Source organism: Salarias fasciatus, chromosome 6 (assembly GCF_902148845.1).
Source record: "Salarias fasciatus chromosome 6, fSalaFa1.1, whole genome shotgun sequence".
Taxonomy (NCBI): Eukaryota; Metazoa; Chordata; class Actinopteri; order Blenniiformes; family Blenniidae; genus Salarias; species Salarias fasciatus.
In genome coordinates, this window is record NC_043750.1 from 15,766,105 (window position 1) to 15,792,259 (window position 26,155).

Here is a 26,155-nt window from a genome sequence, read left to right on the forward strand (position 1 = left end):
AATGTACAGTTGTATTTAAATAATTAAAAGCTTTCCGTTCAGTTCGTGTCATTCTTTCCCCACATACACTCCTAACAAAGCGTTGATTAATCCAGTCGTCGAGCCTCTGCGTGATCAACGCAGGCCTGATTTGATCATGGGATGTTGTTAATCCTCCAGCAGCTCATCGAGGTGGAATCATCGGGAAACTGAAGCGGCCTGAACCTTCTCCTGACCTGAATCCCCAAAACTTAAAACACCCAACATGAAGTACATAAATCATATTCTATTTATTGCATTGACGCTTATAGTCACCGGCCACTGATACAGAGAAAAGACTGATTTATAAAAATAGTTTAAAAAACGGTATAAAATCTTACAGAATACTTGATTATCTAGTAAAACCGTAATAAAGTAGACTCCCGTGAATAGTGTTCCTTCAACATGAGCACAGCAGACATGGATGCCAAAGGCGACCGAGAATGTGAAATGTATAAAAACTAATTGCATATCTGGAATGACTTAATTATAAACTTCACCCGAAAACTTCCAACCATTCACATTTTTCTGACACAAAGCTCAACCAGCTGCTTTCTCTCCAGCAGCTCCCTGCAGAGAAGCGATCAATCACACCGTGTCACCTCTCTCCAACAGCCCAGCGGCAAAAAAAAAAAAAAAAAAAAAAAAAAAAACAGAAAAGCTGCAGATGGAAAATCTTTGTTGTAAAAATGTGTGAGAAGGCAGCGAGAGGAGGAATGCGTTGACGCTCGTCAGGGAGAACTTTCAGACTTTGGCCTTCTTGGTGGGAGGTTCAACGGCTGTGATGCGAGGACCAACGGCCGCCGGCGTGTAGGGGATTCGCGCGGTGGTCACTTTCTTACCGATGGTCTCGATCTGCAGACACACACTCAGTTTAATTTTTCCATTCTTTAAATATATAGGTATTGCTTCAAATGCATTTATTTTGGATTTAAGAGGTTTTTTTCCGGCTGCTCACCTGAAAGCCGATGCTCTGGAGCAGAGGGTGAAGGTGGTCCAACACTCTGCGGCCGTCGAAGATGAAGGCAGGCTTCAGCATCTTCTTGTAAATCTTCTCATAATCCAGTTCCTGTTTGGATTTTAAGGAGAAAAAAATAATCAACAAGCAATCTGAAGGCTTCTCTCAAGTCTGTTAGAGAGGAAGTGGTGTTGACCTTAAACATGTCCCACTCAGTGCAGATGACCAAGGCGTGTGCGCTCTGGCAAGCCTCATAGGGGTCAGAGGTCACAGTCACCAACTCTGATACTGAAAAAAAAAAACCAAGAGTCTCTGTTAGTGGACGACCTTTCCCACTGGCTGAGCAACAGGTTGACACCCTACAAAAAAACCCCAAAACCATTTTATTTACACACACACCTCTTTCTGGGTTGTCCTCCGAGATGCTGGGCTGAGAGAGGTCATGAATGATTTGCTCTTTGAGTACTTTGGGATCGTAGATGAACAGCTTGGCGCCCTCATCCATCAGATACTTTGAGATGTAGATACTGGACGACTCCCTGGAGTTGCAAAACAAACACACACACTTGACTTTGACCACTGATCGGGGTCGTAGTTCACCGCAGCTTGCTGGCAGGGCTCAATGTGGAGTGAAGTGTAATAAGGTTATTCACCAGTGACTAGGCGTTTATTGTGTGTGCAAAGTTGACATGCGTTGCTTTTAAAAGGTTTGTTTTGGGACAAAGAACACAAAGTTTATGATTAACATCTACTGGTCTGGTCAGTATGCAACACTATACACAGAAATACACAGCTCAGATTTGTTTAAATGAGGCCAAGATGTCATTAAAATAGACTGTTAGAGGAAGAGGAGACCAAGCAGAGACAAACATCACAACAGAAAAGGACCAACCTGGTGTCACCAGTGTCCTTCTTGAAGGAGAAGCCCAGCAGAGCGATCTTTTTGCCAGTAACAGTGTTGAAGAGACAGTCGATGATCCTGCAGGCGAACCGCCGTCTTTGGTACTCGTTCATGTCGATCACCTGAGAAAAGACAAGTGAAGAAATGGGGCAGAACAGAGGAATTACTACTAAAAATCCATATTAAAGAAAAGAAATTGCTATGGGAGTTCCTGTGCTGTTCCCACCTGCTGCCAGTAAGAAGCCACCTCAGGCAGGTTGAGGGCTTCGCACAGATACACCAGATTGAGCACATCTTTCTGGAAACAACTACCACCGAAACCTGGGTGCCAGAAAAGCAACAATCCTCAGGAAAGACCGTCAAAGTTTTACTGAAACTGCCTTTAAACATGCGACTTCTTCACTTCTTACCCACGCTGGCCTTAAGGAACTTGCTGCCGATTCTCTGGTCCATGCCGATGGCCTTCGCCACCTCCTCCACGTCGGCGCCGGTGGCTTCGCACAGAGCGCTGATACTGTTGATGCTGCTGATTCGCTGGGCCAGGAACGCATTGGCTGCCTGAGAGCACAGAAACAGCATTTATTGGTAAGATTGGAGAACAACATTATTCAACAGGTTAGTAAACAACAACAACTACAATTCAAGAAACTGCTTTAGCCGCCATTCCAAAACTATGCTGGTTTCAAGTCCTCAGAGTTGTAAAGCTTCCAGCTCCTTCAACGGCTTCCTGTTTTTTAATGACCCAATAAAATAAGTAACTCAGTAGGTTTTAAATCATGGGGTAAGAACGTTTGGTATTTTTTATTTAGGTGGATTTTTTTTGTTTTGTTTTTTTGGTAAACTGAGAATAAACAGCTTTTTTAAAATGAACATTTGTTGGCACTCACCAGTTTGGACAGTTCGGACGACCACGTGTTGGTGGTGATAATCCTGGTCTTTGGCACCCAGTGCTCGTACACAGCACACAGTGCTTTGATTGCCCTTTGACCTTCGGCTGTCTCGTCTCCACCGATCAGGACACGGTCCGGTTCCTTCAGATCCCGCACGGCTGTTCCTTCTGCGAGGAACTCTGGGTTTGACAGCACCTAAAAGGCAAAACAAAGCTTATGGAACCAGAACACACTCCAGAGAGCAGCGTGCAGGCGTGAACACACACCTGCAGGTTGAGGCTGGGTTTGGTGTTGGCGTCGAAGATTCGCCGAATGCTCTCAGCGGCCCGTACGGGGACGGTGCTCTTCTCGGTGACAATCTTGTAGCCGTCAGAAACCTCCACGATACGGCGAGCGCACGCCTCGATGAACTTCAGGTCGGCTGCACGGCCTTTCCCCATCCCGTAGGTCTTAGTCGGGGTGTTCACCTGGGAAAGGAATGTAAACCAATTTCCTTTTAAGGAATATTTTCCTTTGCAAACACAAAATATTCTGATCTGCACAGGGTGCGGAGTTTGAATGAGAGCTGAAAAATGTCAACGCTTCCACACTCGGAGAGCTCGTTCCTGGAATGAAATGAAGAGATGAATGACGAACTCACGGAGATGAAGACGAGGTCGGCGTCCCTGATGGCCGAGTCGATGTCCGTGGAGAAGAACAGATTCCTGCCTCGGCATGATTCAACAACTTCCTTCAGTCCTGGCTGAAAACGGGAGGAAGTAGGAGAATGTGTCAGTGGGTGAGTTGTGAAAACAAGACGCAAACAGTTACAGATGTCTCGGGGGGTCCGTAGTGACCGCTCTAACCGCCCCGGACTAGTCATGGTGAGGTAACTCTTCGGGCTGGGGCTGACGTAGAGAAGTTGCGAAAACATCTGGGACTGATTTCTGTGCCGTTGGGCTCATGAGGTGGAGTAGCAGTTTACTGAAACATGAGGAACAAATGGTGCCGAGCAACATGGCCTACACTGACTTAACTTCTGAAAATGACAGCACTTTGGGCAGACAACAAAAAGGCAGAGAAGACCATCACGGCCAAAAGACATTATGTAACCATTGCTCATCAACTCTTGTCTGCTCCACCCATAAACACACTGGTAATCTCTCAGAACTAACCTATGGCTTTATTAGAACAGAAATGATTATATTACCTCATAAATGGGCAGAGTGTCTGAGTTCCAGGCTTTGATGCGGGACTCGTTGATGTCCACCACAGTCACTGTGATCTCAGGACACATGTGAGCGATCACACTGCATGTCGGTCCTCCGACATACCCAGCGCCGATGCAACAGATCCGCTTAATCTGGAACATCTGCCAAAAAACAAAACCAGTGTCAGCAAAGATATCCTCCCCAGATCCCCCCACACGTTCATCAGCCCTTCTTGCTCAGTGTGTCGAGAAAACCGCAGCAAAACTGACACTTTCCTCAGTTAATCCTTAAATTATAAAAATAGCTCAGTATCTAGCAAGACGCCAACGCCGATCTCCTAAATATCTCCTTTTAGTATAAAACATGTTAGAAATAAATCAAGAACATTCTTTTCATAATTGAAAAGCTAAATCTTTTGTGGTCTAAATGATGCCCTATTCACTAAAATCATTCAGTAACTCAATCCACCTAATCGTCTCATTGAATAAGTGCCTCATTATTTGGGTTTGGCACTCTGCTATGCTAAATATCTCAACTATTCTAATCACCTGCTTTTCTTGTTTGTTTCATTGTGACAATCACATTCTTTATATTTTAATTTCCAATAAAACACTCACGATACGAAGCTTATGGAGATTGACAGAAAACAAAGGAGAACCACTGATGATTTCATGGGTTTTATAAAGTTTAAACATTTGTTAGTTCCATCTGTTTGGATGGAGAAAAGAACGTTGGGCAATATAAACATGACACATTTATTAACTGAACAAATTACTGATAAAATCTTGATCCAATGCAGTCACTCTACATTTCCAGTCAAACGCAGGAATGCATAGTTGTCATGTATGACATGTATATGTCATTCATGTACAACACACACACACACACACACACACCGAGAATATTCTAACTACATAAGAGAGTTAAGCTTCTCCGCCTTCAGATGTTCAAACCTATCTTGGACTTAAACTGGGGTCCTTTAGTACTAACCACTGCACCACTGTGCAGACATGACTTCAACATTTACACAGGGGACTACTGGTGGAAATTAGCATTTTTGCTATAACCTGGTACAAAGCATCTCTCCTTTGTGGTTAATGTTATTTTGTACACTGTCCCTGTATAAATAAAACCATACCATACCATACCATACCATACCATACCATACCATACAGTGAGCAATTTCCCAAATGTGTAGTTGTAAAAAAAGTATATTTTACCCAAATCATTTCATAAAAATACTACACTGCCCACAGTTTTTGCTATGATAAAATATACTGAAAATGCAGCAAAATGCAAAATGCAAAATGCAACAAAATATACGGAATGCAGCTGAAATGTAATGAAAGATTTTTAGAGTATTTTACACAAGTAGAAATCACAGGAGGGACTTTTATCAGTAACTTGTACTTAAACATCCATCACACTTACAAATCAATGCATGTATCTGTCAGCTATTGATAAACAGTAGAAACCTCAGTTTTCTACTTTGGGGTCCTTCCTCCTAAACTCTGCCATCTCCTTAAAAGGCTGACATTCACAGGCTGGGCAGAGAGTCTCCAGTCGCACCGTTACCGCCGGGGAGAGAATAAAGAGCCTCTCAGAGCCGCTCTGCCACGTCTCATGTCTGATCCTGTCCATTCAGAGCAGCTTAGCGGCGCCGCGGCGCCCTGACACCGTCCACGGGCTAAAACATTTCAGCCCTTCGCCCTGTGAATGAATGAATGGCCGTCTGGAGCTGCCCTGCTAGCAGCGGCTAGCCGTGGTTACTTTACCTCCGCAGCTCGTGAGCGACAACTTCAGGAATGCGTTGGGTGAATTCAGCTCCTCGGATGAACGGCTCCCGTCGAGAGGTCCGCTTCAGAGTGCGGAGAGTCGCGCTGTTGAGGACCAGAAGCGTCCTGGAGCAGACCGTGAGTCAGCGTCTCCGAACCCCACACCGCAGCGGGACTCCTCAGGTAACTTTCTGAAGCACCTCCTCCGCCTCTTCTGGCACCAGAGTGTCCGCTGACTGTCCACCGAGCCACCGTCCAGAGGAGCGCCTCCGCCTAGCTCCGCCCACCATCCGCTTAGCTCACTTTAGCTCCGCCCCCTCGCCTACCCCACGCAGAGCAGTGCCACGAGAGCCAAACACACACTTCCTGTGCACCGGCTTCAAAATAATACTCACACTTCACAATAAAAGCACAGACGCGCTTCCAGTGCGCTGGCTTCAAAATAAAAGCTGTCTAATCACACATTGTGTGCAGAGACTGGAGATGGTTTAAGAAATTCAGTAAAAGAGCTTTAAAAGGTTATGGTTGCTCCTGAGGTCACGAGGATACGGGAGCTTACTTGACACGCCTGAAGAGGAGCTCCCTTCCATTCCTACCATCGAGTCAGACGAGCCAAACTAGTCTACTGAACACAAACTGAGGAAGACACTACGATAGGCGAAGCATCTTCCAAGACATATGACGACAGATGTCTGATTCATAATGTTCACCGCCTTTCAGTAAAGTTACATAACTCTAGTTATCTTTATTTAGACCAGCTCATCTGCTGCCTGAAGCTCAAATATAATCATGCGTGCATGTTTACTTCACCTTGTGTAGTTGTGGGGTTTGACTTTGGGTTTGGCTCTGTGACAAAGATGACACTGTGTGTTTGACAGATGAAATGACGATAACAAAAGCCAAACTGAGGAGTTGGTGGCCTGCAGTGAAACGAAAATAAAGGAAGAGCAAAAAAAGTTTCTCCCGTCAGTGATAGTCCAACGCTGGGGTCAACAGACCGGAGATGTAACCAGAGAAGAGGATGTTGTCTTATAGGTAAGTTCTGTAGATCCTCTGAGTTTTAAAATATGGACCTGTCTATCAGCACAACCTTTCCCCCATCGCTGTTGTTGTACATTGAGTGATTAATCTGAGTTGATCATAAGTGGAAAGATAAACGTGAACACTTGGCAAGCTTGACTATCACAGTGCGAGATTAAGGTCAATGGTTACACCATCAGGCCCGGATATGAGCTTTCTCCAGCTCTTCTACAATACAAATACAGAAATTTAAATTGAAGATGAAAGACTGGGCTGTAATCAAAAGAATGATCACAATTCAAGACTATAGCTCAATCCAATATTAGCAAAGTTCTCACATATCAAATATCAGGGAAAATCTAAATCAACTTGGAGAAATTTCCCCATCCAAAATTGGTATATAAATAATAACTTTTTAAACAGCAATGTCATGAAGGTAAAATATTATCCTGTGTCAGTTCAACCATCCAGTTTACATCACATGTCAGAATGGAATTACTTAACTAGAAATACAACATTTTTGTCATTTTAAATTTACACACGATGACTTTACTTTGCATGTTTTGTCTTGTCCTCTACTTAGATTCTCTGAAGGAGGGCTTTGCAATCACTAACAGGAGATCGACAATAAATATAGACACAACCAGTTGGAAAGTGATAATAATGGATTTTTACACTGATATATATTTTCATTCACACTTTAATGCTCACTGCTGTATGAAATGACAGACAGAAAATCGGCTTTAACATGCAACCCTGACAGCATCATTCCCTCTTAACAAATACAGCATTTCATCTAAGTGGAAAAATAGAAATTTGCAAAAGTATAAAATGTATTTTCTGTTACAATTTAGGTACAATATACTGTTTTCGTTTGTCATGTATGATGAACAGAGACTCCCAGGATGCTCTGATACGTTTCAAAAGTCATTTTCCAAATGGTATGGTTTTGTTAGGGGGGCTCCACGGAGGATTGTCCTGCAGTATTGACTGGATCAGTCTTTCTTCTCTCTGTCTCTTCTGTTCCAGCTCTTTTCTTGCCTTTTGGGGGAAAAAAAGATTTATGAGCAAAAAATGTTTAATCTCTTCCTTATACTAAAACGGTCAAATTACAAAATACACAAACAACATACATTCTACATAACATAAAGTAGTTCTTATGCATGTATTAGGGCTATTTTATGGTTGCAGCTGCTCAGGATGGAGATCATTTTAACAATTCTGTGTAGTGACTCTTGGTGGATTATTCAAGTAACTTATAGGAGAAAGATGGAGTTTCTTATGAAGGGCTTTACTAATAATATTACTAATAATGATATCAAAACCACAATTATTTCTTAAAACCTCCATCACAACCACGTAACAATCAATATGAGGACTTCCAAGGCATCGTTTTTCTCCTTTTGTCATCACTTCTACTCACCAGCCAGTTTTCATACATCTCCAGAGCCATTTTCTCTCTCTCTTCCTTCATGTATTGCTCCTCTTGTGCCTTATTTTTAACTAATTTACGTTCTGCCGCATGTTTTTCATGAAGAACATTTTTCTTCTTTTCACTCCTGAGTCATGTAAGAAAAACAGATTAAAAAATGATGGTGAGAGCTACTGTTAATGTCCATGTGTATAAAAAAAAAAAAAAACAGGTGGCTAAAGGAAGACAAATAATGAGCGATGGCTGCCATCTAGTGGTTTATGATTTTCAAGAAACAAGCGCTGATGGTACAGCACTGGAGCTGTATAATGTTGTAGTGTTTGTTATTTTTGCACTCTACCACGAATCCCTTTCATTTTTACTCACAAAATATAATCACTTTTGAATGAAATAATAACAAAGTTGAAAATGTACACTCACCAGTTGGAAAATGCTGAAGTGCTGTCCTGTCGTCTCTGTTGCTCTTGTTCTTGCTTTTTCATTTTGAGTTTATTTTCAGCCTCTTGATGTTTTCTGCACTTCTCCTTGAGTAGATGATCACGCTCACGTTTCCATTTTTCAAACACCTACAGTTTTTAAAAGAGCAATGATTAAACTGACACAGAGAAAAAGGTTCTCAGAATGATTCACCATAAAACTGCTGTTTACCTGTTTGGCTGATTGTCTTTTTTCTTCTTTATCTTCAGCTGCTTGTTGTTCTTTTCTTATTAAATCTTGCTTTTCTTTGGCTTTTGCTTTGAGACTTTCTTTTTTTCTGTCTTTCCAGGCATTGTAGGACAGGATCGCATCTTCCTTCTTCGTCTCCTGTTCCTGTATAAGACAAATAGTGAGCTGCAGTCGCATATATTAAAATCTTTTTACTTCTCTCCACCAGACAACTTATTCACCCTTTTCTTTGTTTCCTTCTGGATTTCCTCCTTCTTCTTTATTTGCATGTTTTCTCTTGAAGATTCCTTTTTCTTCTGGAGCCATTCCTTGACAAGGTTAGAAAGAAGATTGACTTAAATAATAACATTTTACTACACACATAAACAGAATCAATATAACTATCAAATATTTTGTATTTTAGCTGTGCTGAGTGCAGAGAGAAAACAACCTGCCTCCCATGGACTGACCTGGTAAACAGCAGCTCTGAGGGAATCTGCTGCTTGTGGCTCAGAATCCTGCAGTTTTTGATCCAGAACTTTGAGGCGACCCAAATACTTTGATTCCACTTGTCTGGAGCACGCACTCTGAGATCTGTGAGTGGTCTGAGAGCCAGAACCTGAAGTCCTAAGACAGAAAAAAAACATGATTTAGTTTTTTTTGCTTGTTTTTTTTGTTTTAAATGTGAAATAATGACTGACTTGGTTTCAGATGATTTTTCAGGGACATGGGAGAGTTGATCTGATCGATCTCCAGGAAAATGCTGAAAATGAAAAATGAAACATTGAAACTTGAAATTATACTGACTTAAAAAGTAAACATCTTCATCATGTCAATGTAGGATAAGACTTACATTTGGCTCTTCAAATGATGTAAAGCAATGTCTTTCCTGCTCTTTGCTGTCATCAGAAAGAAATCCATCTAGAAAGCAATTAAAAAAAGCTTTAAGAAGTCTAAAAAAAAATGGCATTGACAAGAAGCACTGGACTCCTTACCTCTAGATCCAGAGCCGAGTGTGGATTTGGTAACAAGTTGTGACTGTTCACTTTTATTTGAAGATAAAACTGTGCGATCTTCATTGGCCCACTACAACAAATTCACATAGAACAGACTGAACTTTTCACCTATCAGTTGAGAAAATTGAATAAACCTGCGGAAGAGACAAACCTGAGGGCTGCAGCTCCTGACAGCTGTGACGCTGGACGTATCGTTTGAGAGGGGGATTGATGCAGAAGAGGTCTGGGGCCTGCTGATGTCCTGATTCTCCGTTTCCTCGGGTGGCTTTTCCACAGCATGAAGGCTCAATCCAAGGGTCCTCTGTCTTGGTTTTGGTTTAGGAGGCTCCCGGTTACTGACATCACCTGAACAGCAGGTAGCATAAGGATAACTGTAAATCCTATATCAACAGATGCACAACTGAATAAAGAAAAACACAATGTACTCCACTGAGGAGACCTGCTGAAGCTGTGTGATTGAGATCAGATGTGGATAATGGAGGAGTCAGAGAGGAGACGCTCTTCTCCTCTGGACCTGGAGTTTCTCCAACACTGCCATCAGATGGGAGCGGCAGAGGCAAGTCCAGCAGGGTGTCACCTGATGTTTGGTATGACAGAGAGTCACTTAGGTTTGTGGATATATTTTGATGATCCGCAGGCTTCTCGTGACTGCTTTTAAGTTCTGTATCGTCTTCGCTGGCATTCGTGGAGGCAAAAGAGTCACTGTAGTTGGCGTGTCCACCGACGGATGAGTCTGGGCGCTCCACTTCCTGTGACTCTGATCCTGTTGTGTTGTTTGAGAAAAAGCTGGTTCTTTGGGTTTTCAAGAAGGAAACTTTCTTTGTCTTGCCGTCTTTGCTCTCGTCATCGGAAAGATCAAAGGTGCTGGATTTGGATTTACTCTTTGCGCTCTTCAGTGCACCAGTTTTCTCTTTCCTCAATTTCAAAAGTTTTTGCAGAAAATCTAAAAACAGAAAACAACACAGTCTTATCTCGAGTTTCTGGAACTTACTGCATGAAAGCAAACCTACTTAACCAGTCATCTCACCATCATCATCATCATCTCCTTCAAAGTCATCATAGTAGGGGTGCATGCTGGGTGTAGCTTTGCTTGCCCTGGCAGAGACAGCAGCCTGAAGCTCATCCTGCAATTTGGAGGTTGAGATGATTCGGAGCGAAAAACTAATAAGAATTTCACTTTTATTATAAGATCCAAAGTGCACAGAATAAAAATCTCACCTGAAATGTAGTTCTTCTCGTTGTTTTCGGGCTTTTGGAGTAAGCTAATGTCCTAAACTCTGGATTTGTCATGCTGAAAACTTCCGGTTTGTTACCTTAGGTTCGCTCAAACTTGTTAACCGGAAAACTTACAGATAAAAGCTTCCCACATTAGCCATGTCGGTAGGTCTATACTCACGTTGGCTGTGGTTTTCGTGGGCAGAGTGTGGCGATTACTGGCGCTAGCGGGGTTGTTGACGGTAACCAGGGGAAACACTTCCGGTTGAACTTTGCGCACGCGCAGTAGACTTTAATTATTCTGGTGCGTCTTCTGAGTTTAGTTTTCCACACTTATCTCAGCCGTCACTTTAAATAGGTTAATCAGTAACAAACATTTTATTGGCGCACGGGTCATATTACCCAGGAGGACGCTATGCAGTTTTTTTGATACTGAAAAGTCTCAATTCTACTTCGTAAGTGCTTAGCCCGCCTACGGGCTTCGCTAGTGGCACACCTCCAATCTCTGTCCAATCCACTGAGACTATACAAAGCTTGACGCACCAATCCCCCGCACGCGATGGCGCAGCGTCACGCCCCACACCGAGGGTACATAACCTCGGATGGCGCTAAGCAAACCCTTCTTCTTTCTCAGCATCTCCATGAGACTTAGAAGCCTCTATTCTCCGGATCAAGATTCGACCAGGATGGATTCGCTGGCCCGGGACCAGTCGCCATCGGGCGTCGGGCCGTTCTTCTGCCGCTCTTGCGGCATTCCGCTCATCGTGTAGGACTGTCACGAGCTCTGCTTCCTCTGCCTTGGCTGGCAGCATCACCGCCAGCGGACCTCCTGCCCGGCCTGCCTCGCGCTGCCGCTCGAAGAGAGCCAGCGGCGAGCAGCCTTCATGGGCACAACCTCCCCGGCTCCTGCCGGTGAGGACGACGCCGAGGAGACCGCCGCCGCCGCCTGCGACTGGGCCGAGATCCGCGGCAGCGTCAGCAGCAGCAGCAGCAGCAGCAGCAGCAGCAGCAGCAGCGTGTCTGTGTCACGGAGTTCGACTCGGTTCGACTCCGCCTCCACCGCATCCCGTCTCCCCCGTGAGCCTGTGGAGCACCTCGCGGGGCTCTTCACTTCAGCCGCCGAGCGCACCGGCCTCGCGCTGCCGCCGCAGCCTCCGGAGCCGGTGCAGCGTGATTTTGCACTCGGGCTGGCAACCCGGTCACGGGCTCGGTCCCGGACTGCGGTCCTATGTCCCGCCGTGTCGTCGTTTCAAGCTCACGTGCAGCGGGACTGGGGTACGCCACTTGCCGCCTAGGGTACGGTGAAGGGCTACCGAGAGTATTCTTGTGTGGAGGGCTGGCCGCCGGTCTCCGGAGTGCCTGCCATTGAGGACTCCGTTCGGCTGTGCCTCCTCCCCCGATCCTCCGCCTGGCCCGGCGGAAAGCCCGTGCTGCCGTCGGAAAGGGACAGGCGCATGGCGAGCTTCCTGGATCGTGGCTACGCTAGCGGCAACCTGACGTTCGCCCTAGCCAATAACATGACCTTCCTCCTGGGCTCTGTGGACAAGATCTGCCACGAGAAGTCCCAGCTTTCCCCAGAAGACATCCTGGAAGTCCAAAATACGGCCGAAGTCCTGATGCGCATGTGCAGAGCCATCGCCGTCAGTGGAGGCCGCGTCATGGCCAACGCACAGCTCGCCATGAGGCACCTGTGGCTTGGTCTGTCTTCTTTATCTGAGCGGGACCAGCGGGGCGTCCTGGGACTCCCCCTGTCCACCTCTTCTCTTTTTGGGCCCGATATACAGGTGATCATCGAGCGCCTGGAGGCAGCAGCACGAGGCTTGCAGCAGCTCGCCCCGCACCTCCAGCCCCGCCGTGAGCCGCCGCCGCAGCGCCGCCGCTCCGCGGACCAGCGGCGTCCCGCTCCTTGGAGCACCTCGGCACCTGGACAGACCGGACCGTCTTTCCGCCAATCCTCCCGGGGCGCCGATCAGCCCAGACGGTCCCGCGCTCCCGAGACACGGAGCGCCCCGTCCGCTCGACCCGCACCTGCCAGCAAACATGCAAATAAAGGCCGTCAGGCCCGTTACATCTTCCAAAGAGCAGCAGTCCCTCCTCTCCCCCGTGTTAGCATGATCGAAAAGTGCAAAACCCGGCTGGGCCCTTCTCCCTCCCTCCTCCCGCTCCGCGATAAGGCGGCTGAGGATGGTGAGCGGAATGCGCACGGAACCGCCTCTTCACCGGCGCTTTCTTCGCGCTCTGGCCGCAATGCGGCTGCGGACGCGGGGCATAGCAGCGCGCTGGAGCCGCTAGCTTTCCCGCTGTGTGCGTCATGCAAGCGGTGCGCTGCTGATGTCTTTTCAGCGCCCCGCAAACGCTCCAGGCTGCACTCTCCACCGGCTTCGGCTCGAGTGAGCATTTCGAAGCGTCAGAGCGACGGCTCCGGCCCGGCCCGGATCCCCGCCGTGGGGTGTCCCGGCCCCGGCCGCACCCATAGCGCTCTCAGCAGCGTATGTCCGCGGACCTCCGCTCGTGTTAGCATGACGAGGCGTCAGAGCGGCGGTGCCGTGACGCCCCGGGCTGCCGACGTGCAGCGCCCCAGCCCCGGCGCCACTCATGCCGCTCCCAGCGGAGTTTCTCCGCCGAGCGGCGGACTCACGCCGGCCCGGGTGTCCGCCGTAAAGCGCCCCGATCCCGGCCTTATTGGTGTTGCTCCCGGCAGCGCTCCCTCGGCTTTCCCGTGTGTTGTCACAGCGGAGCCTCGGAGCAGCGGAGCTCTGCCGTCCCGGGCTCCCGCTATTGAGCGTCCCGGCTCCGGCTTCAGCATCACGGCCAGCGATCCGGAAGGCTCCGACATCAGCACCGAGGACAGCGACCCGGAAAACTCCGGGATCGCGCTGCCTCTGCTCGGGTTGTCCCCAGCAAAGCGCCGGTCCGCGGCCACCTGGAGGCCGCCCGCTCTCATTCAGGGGACGCCTGCTCCACAGCCCTTTCACCGGGGGCCCCGTCTCCCGAGGCCGGGAGGACGGGTGGGCCGTCCCCGCTGGCCGTGGTACAGCCACTCACGCTCCGGTTTCACACGTGGCGTGTTATGTTGGCACCGCTTTCTCCCTGGCTGTCCAGGACACAGAGAAACGGTTATGCCCTGCAGTTCGCCTGTCGTCCGCCTCTCTTCAACGGCATCCTTCGTACGCGGCTCGCATGCCCTGCGGGGACGGCCGCTCTCGAAGCAGAAGTAGCCTCACTCCTCCGCCGGGGTGCGGTCACGGAGCTGAGCGCGACAGAGGCGCACTCGGGTTTTTATTCCCCCTACTTCTTGGTCCCCAAGAAAAGCGGGGGTGTAAGACCCATTCTGGACCTGAGGGTCCTCAACACTCACATAGCCACCAAGAGGTTCCGCATGCTGACGGTCAAACACCTCCTGGAGAGCATTCGACCTGGGGACTGGATGACTTCGATCGACCTGACGGACGCCTACTTCCACATCCCCATTCTCAGAAGGCACAGAGCCTTCCTCCGCTTTGCCGTGGGGACCAGGTATTTTCAATACAACCGGCTCCCCTTCGGCTACTCTCTCGCCCCTCGCACCTTTACCAAGTGTGTCGAAGCAGCGTTGGAGCCCCTCCGTCGTCGTGGTCTGAGGATCCTCACTTACATCGACGACTGGCTCATACTGGCGTCCTCTCATCAGGAGGCTGTGCTGCACACGACCCAGGTCCTGCACCACATCGAGCTCCTGGGGTTCATGGTGAACCGACACAAGAGCGCGCTCACCCCAGCTCAGAGCATGGCTTATCTGGGGTTGGAGCTGGACTCGCTCTCTATGACTGCCCGCCTCTCCGAGGAGAGACGGACCTCCCTTCTCTCGACCCTGAGGTCTGCAGTGACCACACCCCTGGTCGGGGTTCGTCTGATCAGGACCGTCCTGGGTTTAATGGCCGCGGCCCACCCAGTGGTCCGGCTGGGCCTTCTACACATGCGCAGGCTGCAACGGTGGTTTGCACGCCTCCGCTGCGTGGGGAAGTGGGACGGATGCAAACGGTTCCCGATCCCGCCCAAGCACGCCAGGATCTCCTTTATTGGATGGATCCTGCTCTCCTAATGCAAGGAGTTCCCCTGGGCTGCGTGTCGCATCACGTCGAAGTGTTCACCGATGCGTCTCTCGCGGGATGGGGAGGCACCCTAGACCACCACGCGGTGGGCGGTGCTTGGGATTTGACTCCCACTCACATCAATGTGCTGGAAATGACGGCGGTGCAGAGGGTCCTGCTCCATTTCCAAGCCAGGCTGAAGGACAGCCATGTGCTCATCAGGACGGACAACACTACGGTGGTCGCGTACCTGAACAGGCAGGGGGGGACCCGGTCTCCCCCTCTTCATCGCATAGCGGCGGAGATCCTCCGGTGGGCGGACCGGCACCTCGCGTCCTCAGAGCGCGTCGCGTGCCCGGAGTCCTCAACGTCGGTGCAGACAGAATGTCCCGGGGAGGCCCACTCCACGACGAGTGGGGCCTGTCCCCGTGGGTCGCAGCCCGACTCTGGCGCAGGTTCGGATGCCCAGTGGCAGACCTTTTCGCCAGTGCAGAGAACGCACAGTGCCCACTCTGGTTCTCGCTCAGGTCGTCAGACGTCCCCCCTCTAGGGGTAGACGCCTTCGCACACAGGAGCTGGCCGTCGGGCATCCTGTACGCGTTCCCTCCAGTCCACCTCTTGACCCCGCTGCTGCGCAGGGTGAGGTTGCACAATCTTCACGTGATCGTGGTGGCTCCGGACACCCCGAGTGCGCGGTGGTTCCCGGACCTGGTTCAGTTGGCAGTCGGGGACCCGTGGCCGATTCCTGACGGGCCCGACGCACTGCAGCAGGCAGGAGGCGCCCTTCGGTCCCGCCCCTTCCTGGGCGGGAGGCTCCTGGCTTGGAGGCTGAGCGGGTGAGGCTGGTGGAACTAGACCTCCCCCCAGCGGTGGTGTCCACCATCCAGAGTGCCAGGGCCCCCTCTACTGTCAAGGCCTACAGGTCTCGGTGGAAGCTCTTCACGTCGTGGTGCTCGGAGAGGGGCTTGGACCCGGTCTCCTGCACCATTGGTGGAGTTTTGGAGTTCCTCCAGGCCCTGCTGGACAGCGGTCGCGCTGCATCCACCCTGGCGGTGTTTGCATCGGCCATCACAGCGGGCCACGGCGGTTTCGGCCGCTTTTCTGCACGCAGCCACCCGCTTGTGAAGCGGTTTCTGCGCGGGGCGTGTCGGTTGCGACCGCCCCCCAGGCATGTGGTCTCTCCATGGGACCTCCATGTGGTGTTGGAGGGCCTTAAGGGACCTCCTTTCGAGCCTTTGGAGCAGGCGGAGGACCGCTTTCTCTCCTTTAAGGCCGCCATCTTGTTGGCGCTAGCATCCCCCAAGAGAGTTGGGGATCTCTGCGCATTGTCAGTTCACCCATCCTGCATGGTGTTCAGCCAGGATGGGGGACTCGTGCACCTCTGGCCTAACCCGGCCTTTCATCCCAAGGTGATCACTTCGGACTTCCGGTCGCGAGTGATCCGGATCAGGACGCTTGACTCCATGCCTGGTTCGTCTGGGGACGACCCACGCCTGCAGTCACTGTGCCCAGTCAGGGCTCTGCGTCTTTATGTCCAGCGCACAGCTGGCTTTCGCACCACGGACCAGCTGTTTGTGAGGTTTGGAGTCCGGGGGCGTGGTTCCCCGCTGACCTCTCAGCGTCTCGCCCACTGGGTGGGGGGCGCTATTGCAGCTGCCTACGAGGCACAGAATCTCTCGCCACCAGCAGCGATTCGTGCTCATTCCACACGACGTGTGGCTGCCTCTGCGGCCCTGTGCAGAAGGGTCACGGTGAGTGACATCTGCCAGGCTGCCTCCTGGGCCTCTGCGTCCACCTTCGTGCGTTCGTATCTGTTGGATATGTGCACTGACTCTGTGGCCATGTCGGTTTTCGGCGAGAACAGGAGTTCGGTCGTCTAACCGTTTCGGTCCTTCTGGCCTGGCTGCCGCGTCCCGGGTGGGCTCGCGGACCAGGGGTTCCCCGCCTGCCGCTCGGCTCTGCCGCGGTCTGCGGATGTTGTTTACGGTGTTGCAGGGGCAGGAGTTCTGCCGCTTGCCGTTTTTGGGTTCACTGCCGCTCCCCGTGCGTGGAACGCGGGCCAGGGGTCCCCCCCTTCACCGCCTGCCGCTGTGGTGTCCCGGCCGGCGTGTGAGTGTGTCGCTGTGGCGATGCTTTGTACGTCGTGGGCCGCACTACGTCGCTAGGTGCCCGCCTCGTCCTTCGGGAGTTCTACGGCCGTTCTGGACGTACGGTTTGTTTACTTCCGTCTTACGCACCAATCCCGTCAGCAGGCCAGCTGGGAGTACATTCATCGACCTACGGCCTTCGCCTTGGTGAGTACCACTAGCGAAGCCCGTAGGCGGGCTAAGCACTTACGAAGTAGAATTAGTAGTTACTGGATGTAACTCCAGTTCTACGAGTAAGTGCGTGCCCGCCTACCTGCTGGCCCAGCTGTCTGCTTCCCTTGTTTTTGCTACGTCAGAAGAAGGGTTTGCTTAGCGCCATCCGAGGTTATGTACCCTCGGTGTGGGGCGTGACGCTGCGCCATCGCGTGCGGGGGATTGGTGCGTCAAGCTTTGTATAGTCTCAGTGGATTGGACAGAGATTGGAGGTGTGCCACTAGCGAAGCCCGTAGGCGGGCACGCACTTACTCGTAGAACTGGAGTTACATCCAGTAACTACTAATTTTAGTTGTTTTAATATGCTGTGGACTGTGATAATTCTCCACGTGGAAAGAATAGTCTTATGATTATGAAAACAAATAAAGCTGACACATTTTAATGGTGTTTCAATGCATCGTTTCATTTCGTTTCCAGTTTTAAAGCAAAAATCAAATGTTTTTCCAGTTTGAAAATAACAGCTTTCAGCATACAAAGAAACTGAAATTGTACAACTTGAATCTGTCAATTTTTTAAGGGTTAAATTCATGTTTCTGATCAATTTGCATTGCTTTCAAATAAATATGACCACAAAATATTTCACTACTAGCACCCCAGGTCTGATTGTAATTTCTGATCAGGCTTTAAAATGCAAAAGCTACATGTGTCCTCCATTTAGTGTGGAAATAAGAGTTAGAATATTAGTGCCATTCCATGTTAGGCTGAAGTTCCTCTGAAAGAAAAGCAAATTGTATGTATTGAAAGTAATGAAAAAATAATCACTACTGTTGGGCAAAAATGTTCATATCTTATAAACATACACCATATATTGGTTTTCAAAATGCATTTCACAATAGGAAATGATACTGTTTGGTTTTAAAGAGAGAATGTCTCAAGGAAAACGTTTTTGAATGTTCAAATAACATGATTCAAGACAGGCCCAATGAACACAGGTTTGTGTTCAGATTTATGCAAGAAGTCATCAGATGATGTCTATTGAAATGACTGAGGGTGTCAGAGCCTCATCATGTTTAAAAATAAAATACTTCACTTAATAACTGCTCCATTTCAAGCAGAGGCCTGCATTCAGATGTGCTTTTAAAAGGCATTTATCTTCTATTCAATAATGCTCAAAGCTGACGTCGAAAAAAAAAATAATAATTTGAAGAGCAAACAAAGGCTATAAAAATAGTTAAAATGTACAACACAAATTTAGATTATTCAAGATACAAAGGTAAAATTAAAACAAAGTTAAGTGCAAAATTGCTTTCAACAAGAATTCCTTAAAACAGAAAGAACAAGACGTGCAGGGATGCAATAACACAACTGCAGGAAGACTTTAGTCTCTTTATTTATTTTTTTTTAATTTTGTTGTAGGAAAAGTGCATAGTCAAAGCCCTTTTTCTCATGAACAGTAACAGTGTAATTACAGGTCTCTACAAAAAAACACTTGGGTTAGTTCACTTAAGGTTCTTTTTCTCCAAAATCCCCAAAACAACTCTAAAGAGTTGTCGTACTTTAGTGTGCAGAGGACATTTGCTGATATGGGAATGAAGAGCAGCACCATGAACTTGAAGATGCTATATGTCAAGACGACTGACAGTTTTACCGTTTTTTTGGACCTTTCAGTCCTTTGATATGAAACACCCTGAAACCAAGGCCGATATGTAATTCATAACCACATACGACACAGATGATGACAAATACAGAGGGAAACAGGAACACATGAAACAGTCTGTCAAGAAATGCAAATGAAATGTAAAAGCAAACATACAAACAAAACCACCTACCGATGCCTATTTTAATTTTCAGTTTCTATCAAAGGGTCTATTATCTTTTCTGTTAAAGGCTGCAGTTTGTAGTGTTACAAAATTGGGAAACAGAACTTATATCATCAGGACAGGTTGTATTTTTCTTACCATAAATTGAATGTTGACTTTTATTGACAATTCTAATGTTTAATTATTTACACAAAAATATTTTTGGAGCAAAATCACATATTTGCATGATCTTGAGGGTTTAGAGAATGCCCGAGTGTGACAGATCAGCCAGTGGCTGAGAGATGACAACTAAAGTGTTTCTGTTATTTTGAAAGGGAAAGTTAAACAGGACAAGAATCTACACACATATTACAAGCAGCACATTACATTTGATACTGTTACACAGAAAAAAAAAATAGGAAGAAACTACCAATGGCAGACTCTCTTCATTTCTCCTCCAGACAATAAGATATCTTGTGACTGTCCACTCATTAAAGGATCCTGAATTTGAGACTCATAAATTCACATTGGCACTGCCTAAAGACACATTTCATTTATTCCCACTCTAAAGGATTGGCAACAGAATAATTGGGAGCATTAAAGTGAAAAAAGGCGCCTCAAACTTCCCAAAGAAGTTGACTCACGAGTCAGTAGAATATGATTTTTGGCTGTAAGGAGTCACTTTCCTTTTAGATCTTCTTCTGAACATAAAATAACTACAGCACAAAATCTGAGCATCTAAAGCTGATTGTCAAGTTAACAGTTAAACCTCTCCCTTATAATAGACCTGTACTTCATGTGTGTTTGTAAAATGAATCTTTCAGTATTTTACAGTCTACTGACTACGGTCACTGCTCTGTGCATTGCTTTGTTCACACAGATGAATGTGCAACTTGATAAAAATGTTTCAGTCTCATTTCCACACATTTCCACTGGAGGAACAAATCAACTGATCTCTGAAGCAGCAGCAGCTTCTTCCTGCAGTCTGCTGAGAACATGTCGATATGCTGGTCTGGACAAGTATGTAGTCCAACTGAGGGCCACGTTGTAAACATAAGAAACAGAAATTGTGTTAAAGCATAAAGTCATCAAACTCTAAATGAAATTTTAATTAAGTATTACAGTTGTGTCTATTCGCTGGTGACACTCAAACCTCAGAGGTGGAATTAGAAAGTGGAAGGACTGGAACGTTTCAGAGATGTGCAAGAACTCAGACATCAAGATACGTGGCACATTTAGAGAGTTCACTTATCAATTACTGCAGGTCAGTCAGGGACTGACTGCAAACCACGCCACACCTCCTTCCAATGTGAGGAATATTCCAAAAGCATTAAAAAAAAAAACCTCCGTCTGAGTGTGAGAGCTCCATATGTTGGTTACACATACCAGGCCAAATGCCTCTTTGTTAGATTTATATTTAGAATGGAATTGCTTTGAGAGTAATAAGCTGAATATTTTGTGAGTAGAATAATCCTATACTTTTGAATAACTGCTAAATCATCATCCTCAGCTGGTTCCCTTAAAAAAAAAAAAACAAAAACAAAAAACAGCTGAAGCTGAAAAAAAAGTATAACTGTTCACACAGATTATATTTTGCGTTTATGTGCAATAATGATGACTAAAATCTAAATTGTATAAAATATATCTGTGCTAGCCCCACTGGTTCAGTATCAGCTGAGCTCCAGTAACAAGAATCAACGACAGAACAATGAGAGAACGAGAAATGAAAAAAAAGGTAAAAGAGAAGTGAATGAAGGCTGACAGGGAGAATGAGTTGTCCTGGGAACAGCTGACTGTACAGGTCCAGTCAGAGCAGGTGGAATTCTGCTGGTGGTCTGGCTCCTGCGCTAGTCCACGGGTGGGGCTGGCGGCTCCCTGCTGTCACTCTGAAAATAAAAAAAAAACAAAAAAAACAAAGCTTCAAATCATTTTTATACTTCAATAACAAAGTCAACCTTTTGGGGTCAGAAACTGATTTAGGATACAAAATTGCGCCGCTGTTTTAAATTGAAAACGGTCTAATCCATCTTACAGGGTGCAGCCATAATAATGCAGCGTCTGATCTGCTGAAAGAGAGAGATGTGATTTAAGCTCCCAGCTCACTGTGCTGCGACACGTCATGACTAGTGAGTGACTCGCAAATGCAAGGAAATACACCAGTCAGCCACAATTCTCACTTGTTATCACACTGAAGGGGAAAGTTTGTGGTCATGCCGCACGGTACTTGATTTGCATATTTCTACTGGATGGTGCGCTTCATTTTAGAGTTTCACTCAGAGGTGTCTGTGTCACAATTCACTTCCTGTATTATCATTATTCAACTACACTACACTACACTACACTACACACTTTGGACTTTTTAAGTTCAAAGTCAAAAAAGTCTAACTACTACTTAAAACAGCATTTAATTAACAAGCTGGAAGCCTCAGAGCTTCGTTCACTGCAACCAGTTTCATTCAGCATCCAAAAGTATACACACATCAGAGTATGGAGGAGTCACACTGAGGACCAAATGCCTCACATATGGTACAAATACAGGAATTAACAAAGAACAACTTCATGTCATTTTGTATACCATGAAACCACATTGCAAAATGCTGATCACAATATGTCTACTGCAAGGTGTATTTTTCCAATTAGGTTGCTAGCTTGACTTGTTCTGCAACAAACATTGCATGCAAATGCCCGTGCTTCCTGCTGTTAAACTCTCCTGTTGCACAGCCGGTTTGTCTGTGCAGCCGTGGCTTTATTCAGCTCTGCCATTTGTGTGAACAGAAATTATGTTGGATCAATTCATTGCATCTCAGCGGTTCGGGCTGGAAGGTGGTGAAAGAGGCAAGACTGAGTCTGTGGGACAAAGTTGGTGCCGCGACAGTGCAGGCACTTCACACACTGCATATCAGCCACATCTTCTGTGATAATCATTTAACTTATACAAGCATATTCAAGTACCATCACTTTGATTTCTTTCTTTTTTTTAGCTGTGTTGATCTTTATTGACAACTCCTTAATACAGTAAATACATAAACCTATTTTTGGAAACAATACTCCCTAAATAAAAGTATGATTTACTGTGCAAGTGGTGGAAACACTGAACATCAGCTTTCAGGGATACAGATGTGGTTATGATGTGAAATGAGCAGAATAATACTGACATTATGGGGTCCGCTGGGTTTGCCTGTCGGTCGAGTGCCTCTGAGACTGGACGGCCGCAGCAGAAACAGGACGAGAGCCACCACAACCCATCCCATGAGCACCATGGGGAGGGTCAGATCGTCACCGCCTCCCGGCTGTCCACTGGGACCGGGCACTGGAAACATGGACGGCACACGTCGTGTAGTTTTTAATAATCTCAAGACAACTTTGAGTGCGGCCGCAGGAGCCCACGTGCTTTGGCATGAACAAAAAAACATTAGGTGAATCATGGGAACGTTATTAAGTGTTCATACATACATTCCTGAGGGCACTCGATGTCAGTGCAGTAAGACTGGGTTTGCCTGAGCTGGAATCACAGATGGAGCAGATGACAGAATCACTGATTTTTTTAAAAGTTTTTATCATCATTAATATTATTATTGTCCTGGATGAGGAAGTAAAACTGCACACAAACAAACTGAAGACTCAACTCTGTGTCATGAACCATAAAGATAGAACAGAATGTGTGGTTGTGTATGTATAATTAGGTTACACATTTTAGTACTCAAACAGGGCAAAGTACACATCGATGGTCTTTCTGTTTCTTCAAATATACTGTGAATCTGCGACTGATGGTTCAGGTGTGAATTCCTACGTCATTTGGCCAACACCCTCAGATGCTGTGGGGAAATAAAGAGGCCTGGGGGGGGGGGGGTGGAGATTCAGCGTAGCTAACTACAACCTGCCATGCAAGTTAAACCACAGAATACACCAAACTAGGTTACCTGGAAGTAGTGACTATGCAGCTGCTCTGTCTCTTCAAAATACTCTTACAGTAACAGAAGTATTTTGCTTCATCTATATCAAAATATACAGAACTGTACATTTTATGTGAACGAGTGCAGCTGGGTGAGCGGTGTGCCGTGTGCAGAGCCGAGTTTCAGGATAATCTTGAAGCAGGAACCAGGATGTTTTAACATAGCAGGACTTTACAGCTTTTTATTTCCTCCTCTCAAGTTACGTTACTTTTAGAACTTCTCTTGACTTGAAACATTACACTTGAAATTGCACACTTGAAATACATTATCCCCTTACAGACTTCAAATCTATCAGAATCAGGATCTCAGATCTTTGTGACAGAGCCCGTCTCTGCGTTGCTTACCAGGTTGATGAGTCGTCTCATAGCGTACTCATGTGAGCAGATGCACTCGCAAGGGTCAAAGCCTCCTTCTGCCATTTCTCAGCACAGATAATCCACCTGGAGACAAAACGCAGTCAGTGGGACCTCGGTGAACAAGCGAGAGAAACCTAATGCGTTCCTTTGTCACTGCTGTGCTGTATTGTAGTTCCACATGGCATATGGGTCAGAGGGAGGGGACTGATCAAGCAAGATAGTCATATAATCCAGACGCTTCATTGTCTCTGGATCGAGAAACACTTTTATTGACCCATTATATTCAGTTGTCAGCTCTTATTTTGAAAGTCAACACAGCATATTATCATGAAAATGGATGGAATTAAATGACAGTGCATCTTGAGAGTTGACCCAAGTATTATTCCCTGTGTAGAAAGAGATAAAGTGCATGAATTCTCTTCAAAGTAAAGCTGAAACTTTTTTGGCAGTGGGCCACAGATTAAAATCAGGGTCTTCCCATTAAAGTATCACATGCAACAAGAGTATAATAACAAGAGAAATTAGCTTCTAAACAAAAGGCTTCCGATGAAAAAGGATTTAAAAAATACTGATTAAAACTGTAGAAAAATGAACAAATGCAAATGTCTGCTGAAGAGAGCCCATTTGACTGATAGTGTTTTAAAATTACATCAGCATGTGCTTTTACAGAAAATTTTCAAGACGTGCACGGAGTACTTGAATATCAGGTAAAAACAAAAAATAAAAAACTGCACTGTAGGTTCTTGATGCAAAACGCAATGGAATAAAACCACCTAGAAAAGTGTGTGTAATTCATCTCTATCGATCCCACAGCTAAGCAGAAGTCAAACATGTTTCACAGTGACACTCAGAGGAGAGTTTGTGGTGCACGCCCTGCAAAAACAAACCTTCAAGTGCATCTCCGTGAAGGTAATCTGGTTCTCCTCTTTAAAAAAAAAGGCGTTGACTCAACTTTACCCTCATTTTATTTTAAAGACCGTTTCTCGTGGAGCTGTTGAAATCTTCGCAAAAGGAAAATGTTTGGTCGATTTCCCTGCATTTACATCAAGGACATCAGATCAAACAGAAACGCCTCTAGGAAGTAGAGCCAAAGCCCTTCTCCAACAAGATTAAAGTACAAAAATGGAGGTTACAAGCCCTCTTGAGGGCGGATGTTTTAGTTTTAGCGAGTACACGTTACATTTCCCAGCCGCCCGGCTGTGTGCACTTCAGCAGGAGAGCGAAGCAAACAACAAAAGTTCATCCTGAAATGACTTGAAAATGAAGTTTAAAGCTCTTTTCTCCACATCGACTTGATCCAATGCTGAAACTTAAACGCGCAGAATCTTTCTTTTGAACTCATTCAGCAGGACGTCAAGAGCGTCAAGCTAGCGGAGCCAGAACATCTGGACGTCTTTATTTTTCCTTCTTGTTCGCAGATAAACGATGAGACACCGGGAGTGACAGTAAACACTTACCGGAGCAGTACGATACTCAGACAAAGGTGCCAGTAAGGAGAAAATAAAAAAAAAGTTGTGATTGATCCAGCTGCTGCACCGCTGCTCTCCAGAAACCGTCAAACTGCGGACATCTCGACCCCCTTGTCTCTGTTTTGTTTAACACGTGAGACAGCCCACCACGCACATCCGGGTCTTTTCAGGGCGCAGCGATGGCCCAATCCACAAACTACAGGTGAGATGGGCGACTTCTATTGGCTCATACGTTTGACGGGCAGGCCTTTCAGCCAATCAGAGGAAAGAACGGACATCCGCCTGGATAGTAAACAAACAGTCCGGCTGCCCGTCAAAGCGCACGCGCAGTGGCATTTCCAACATCTGTGCAGTTGTGTAACCACACACGGAGGTTCTTGTTTAACCTGCAGATGCGCTGTAAGTGCCATAAAACCACACGTGACGAAGGAAGCAGGATATGCAGTTCTCATAGTTCATTTGAACAGGTGCTTATTTTACCATTACATTTTCTGTTGTGACCCTGAAGAAATAAACAAAAAAAAAAAGAAAAAATGGAAAAATGATACTGCATTTGTTATTATTGCATTATACTAAAGTTTTTGGTTTCTATCATTGTAAGAAAATAATTTGTAAACCTAAGTATCTCTTTATTATAAATAGCAGCTCCCTTAAATATGCATCAGCCCCTTAAAAAAAAGGTTTGTTGAAGAAAGGCCATCATTCTGTAAATATAATAATAAGCTTTTATATAGGTTGTATAATCATAATATTTACTAGCTTATAAAGTTCCCACAGTTAATTTTCTACTCCTCCGTCAATATTCCTTCAACATTTTTAGAGTCACTTAGTCTAGAGCCCATCCCAATATAAAACCATGGAGACATCATTGGTCAGTGACAGGGCAAACACAAGATAGACAATCACACAAATTCACATAGGCATCTCAGGATGATCAACCAGATTCATGTGTAGGTTTATGGACTCTGAGACAAATGGGCTGAAAACCATGAACGCACAGGAAAAACATGCAAATTCCAATAACAAAACTTTAGCTCAGACTCTAACATGACATTCGTGGTGCAAACTACCACAAGACTGTCTTCATTTGTTGTTTGTTGATTATTTTGCTTCTTTATGTCTCTTTGTTTGCTGGCAAAAATATATGT

At 46.5% G+C, this 26,155-nt stretch overlaps 3 protein-coding genes and 1 long non-coding RNA gene across 4 annotated transcripts; 1 reads left to right on the forward strand and 3 right to left on the reverse strand.

Annotated features, from left to right (window-relative positions):
* Positions 1 to 176: 176 nt before the first annotated feature.
* On the reverse strand, positions 177 to 5,988 carry ugdh (UDP-glucose 6-dehydrogenase). Its single transcript, XM_030094495.1, has 12 exons — positions 5,733 to 5,988; positions 3,957 to 4,118; positions 3,408 to 3,509; positions 3,034 to 3,234; positions 2,765 to 2,962; positions 2,288 to 2,435; positions 2,104 to 2,198; positions 1,869 to 1,999; positions 1,376 to 1,515; positions 1,173 to 1,264; positions 977 to 1,087; positions 177 to 873 (listed from the first exon to the last, which is right to left on the reverse strand). The coding sequence occupies exons 2-12, from the start codon at positions 4,116 to 4,118 to the stop codon at positions 763 to 765; spliced, it is 1,491 nt and encodes a 496-aa protein (XP_029950355.1). The 5' UTR covers positions 5,733 to 5,988; the 3' UTR covers positions 177 to 762.
* LOC115390586 (uncharacterized) lies at positions 3,385 to 6,730 on the forward strand. Its single transcript, XR_003931692.1, has 3 exons — positions 3,385 to 3,545; positions 5,741 to 5,915; positions 6,611 to 6,730. It is a non-coding gene; the product is annotated as an uncharacterized LOC115390586 (long non-coding RNA).
* A 714-nt stretch (positions 6,731 to 7,444) lies between these two features.
* On the reverse strand, positions 7,445 to 11,302 carry map9 (microtubule-associated protein 9). Its single transcript, XM_030092883.1, has 13 exons — positions 11,064 to 11,302; positions 10,873 to 10,969; positions 10,285 to 10,788; positions 9,997 to 10,190; positions 9,825 to 9,915; positions 9,683 to 9,750; positions 9,531 to 9,592; positions 9,300 to 9,456; positions 9,072 to 9,158; positions 8,833 to 8,994; positions 8,605 to 8,750; positions 8,176 to 8,311; positions 7,445 to 7,793 (listed from the first exon to the last, which is right to left on the reverse strand). The coding sequence occupies exons 1-13, from the start codon at positions 11,133 to 11,135 to the stop codon at positions 7,680 to 7,682; spliced, it is 1,890 nt and encodes a 629-aa protein (XP_029948743.1). The 5' UTR covers positions 11,136 to 11,302; the 3' UTR covers positions 7,445 to 7,679.
* Positions 11,303 to 18,802: 7,500 nt separating this feature from the next.
* smim14 (small integral membrane protein 14) lies at positions 18,803 to 25,146 on the reverse strand. Its single transcript, XM_030092885.1, has 5 exons — positions 24,996 to 25,146; positions 23,527 to 23,622; positions 22,683 to 22,731; positions 22,385 to 22,539; positions 18,803 to 21,115 (listed from the first exon to the last, which is right to left on the reverse strand). Exons 2-5 carry the CDS (start codon positions 23,599 to 23,601, stop codon positions 21,077 to 21,079), a joined length of 318 nt encoding a protein of 105 aa, XP_029948745.1. The 5' UTR covers positions 23,602 to 23,622; positions 24,996 to 25,146; the 3' UTR covers positions 18,803 to 21,076.
* Between the last annotated feature and the right edge of the window lie 1,009 nt (positions 25,147 to 26,155).

Excerpts from the sequence above, each read along its gene's own strand:
- map9 (XM_030092883.1), bottom strand. The coding sequence starts at position 11,135 with ATGACAAATCCAGAGTTTAGGACATTAGCTTACTCCAAAAGCCCGAAA. Across the intron at positions 10,191-10,284 it reads CAATCACACAGCTTCAGCAG|GTGATGTCAGTAACCGGGAG; the intron begins GTCTCCTCAGTG and ends CCTGCTGTTCAG. Across the intron at positions 8,751-8,832 it reads AAAGACAATCAGCCAAACAG|GTGTTTGAAAAATGGAAACG; the intron begins GTAAACAGCAGT and ends TAAAAACTGTAG.
- ugdh (XM_030094495.1), bottom strand. The coding sequence starts at position 4,118 with ATGTTCCAGATTAAGCGGATCTGTTGCATCGGCGCTGGGTATGTCGGA. Across the intron at positions 3,510-3,956 it reads ACACTCTGCCCATTTATGAG|CCAGGACTGAAGGAAGTTGT; the intron begins GTAATATAATCA and ends TCCCGTTTTCAG. Across the intron at positions 2,000-2,103 it reads TGGCTTCTTACTGGCAGCAG|GTGATCGACATGAACGAGTA; the intron begins GTGGGAACAGCA and ends GTCTTTTCTCAG.
- smim14 (XM_030092885.1), bottom strand. The coding sequence starts at position 23,601 with ATGGCAGAAGGAGGCTTTGACCCTTGCGAGTGCATCTGCTCACATGAG. Across the intron at positions 22,732-23,526 it reads TGAGACGACTCATCAACCTG|CTCAGGCAAACCCAGTCTTA; the intron begins GTAAGCAACGCA and ends CTGTGATTCCAG. Across the intron at positions 22,540-22,682 it reads CATCGAGTGCCCTCAGGAAT|TGCCCGGTCCCAGTGGACAG; the intron begins GTATGTATGAAC and ends CCATGTTTCCAG.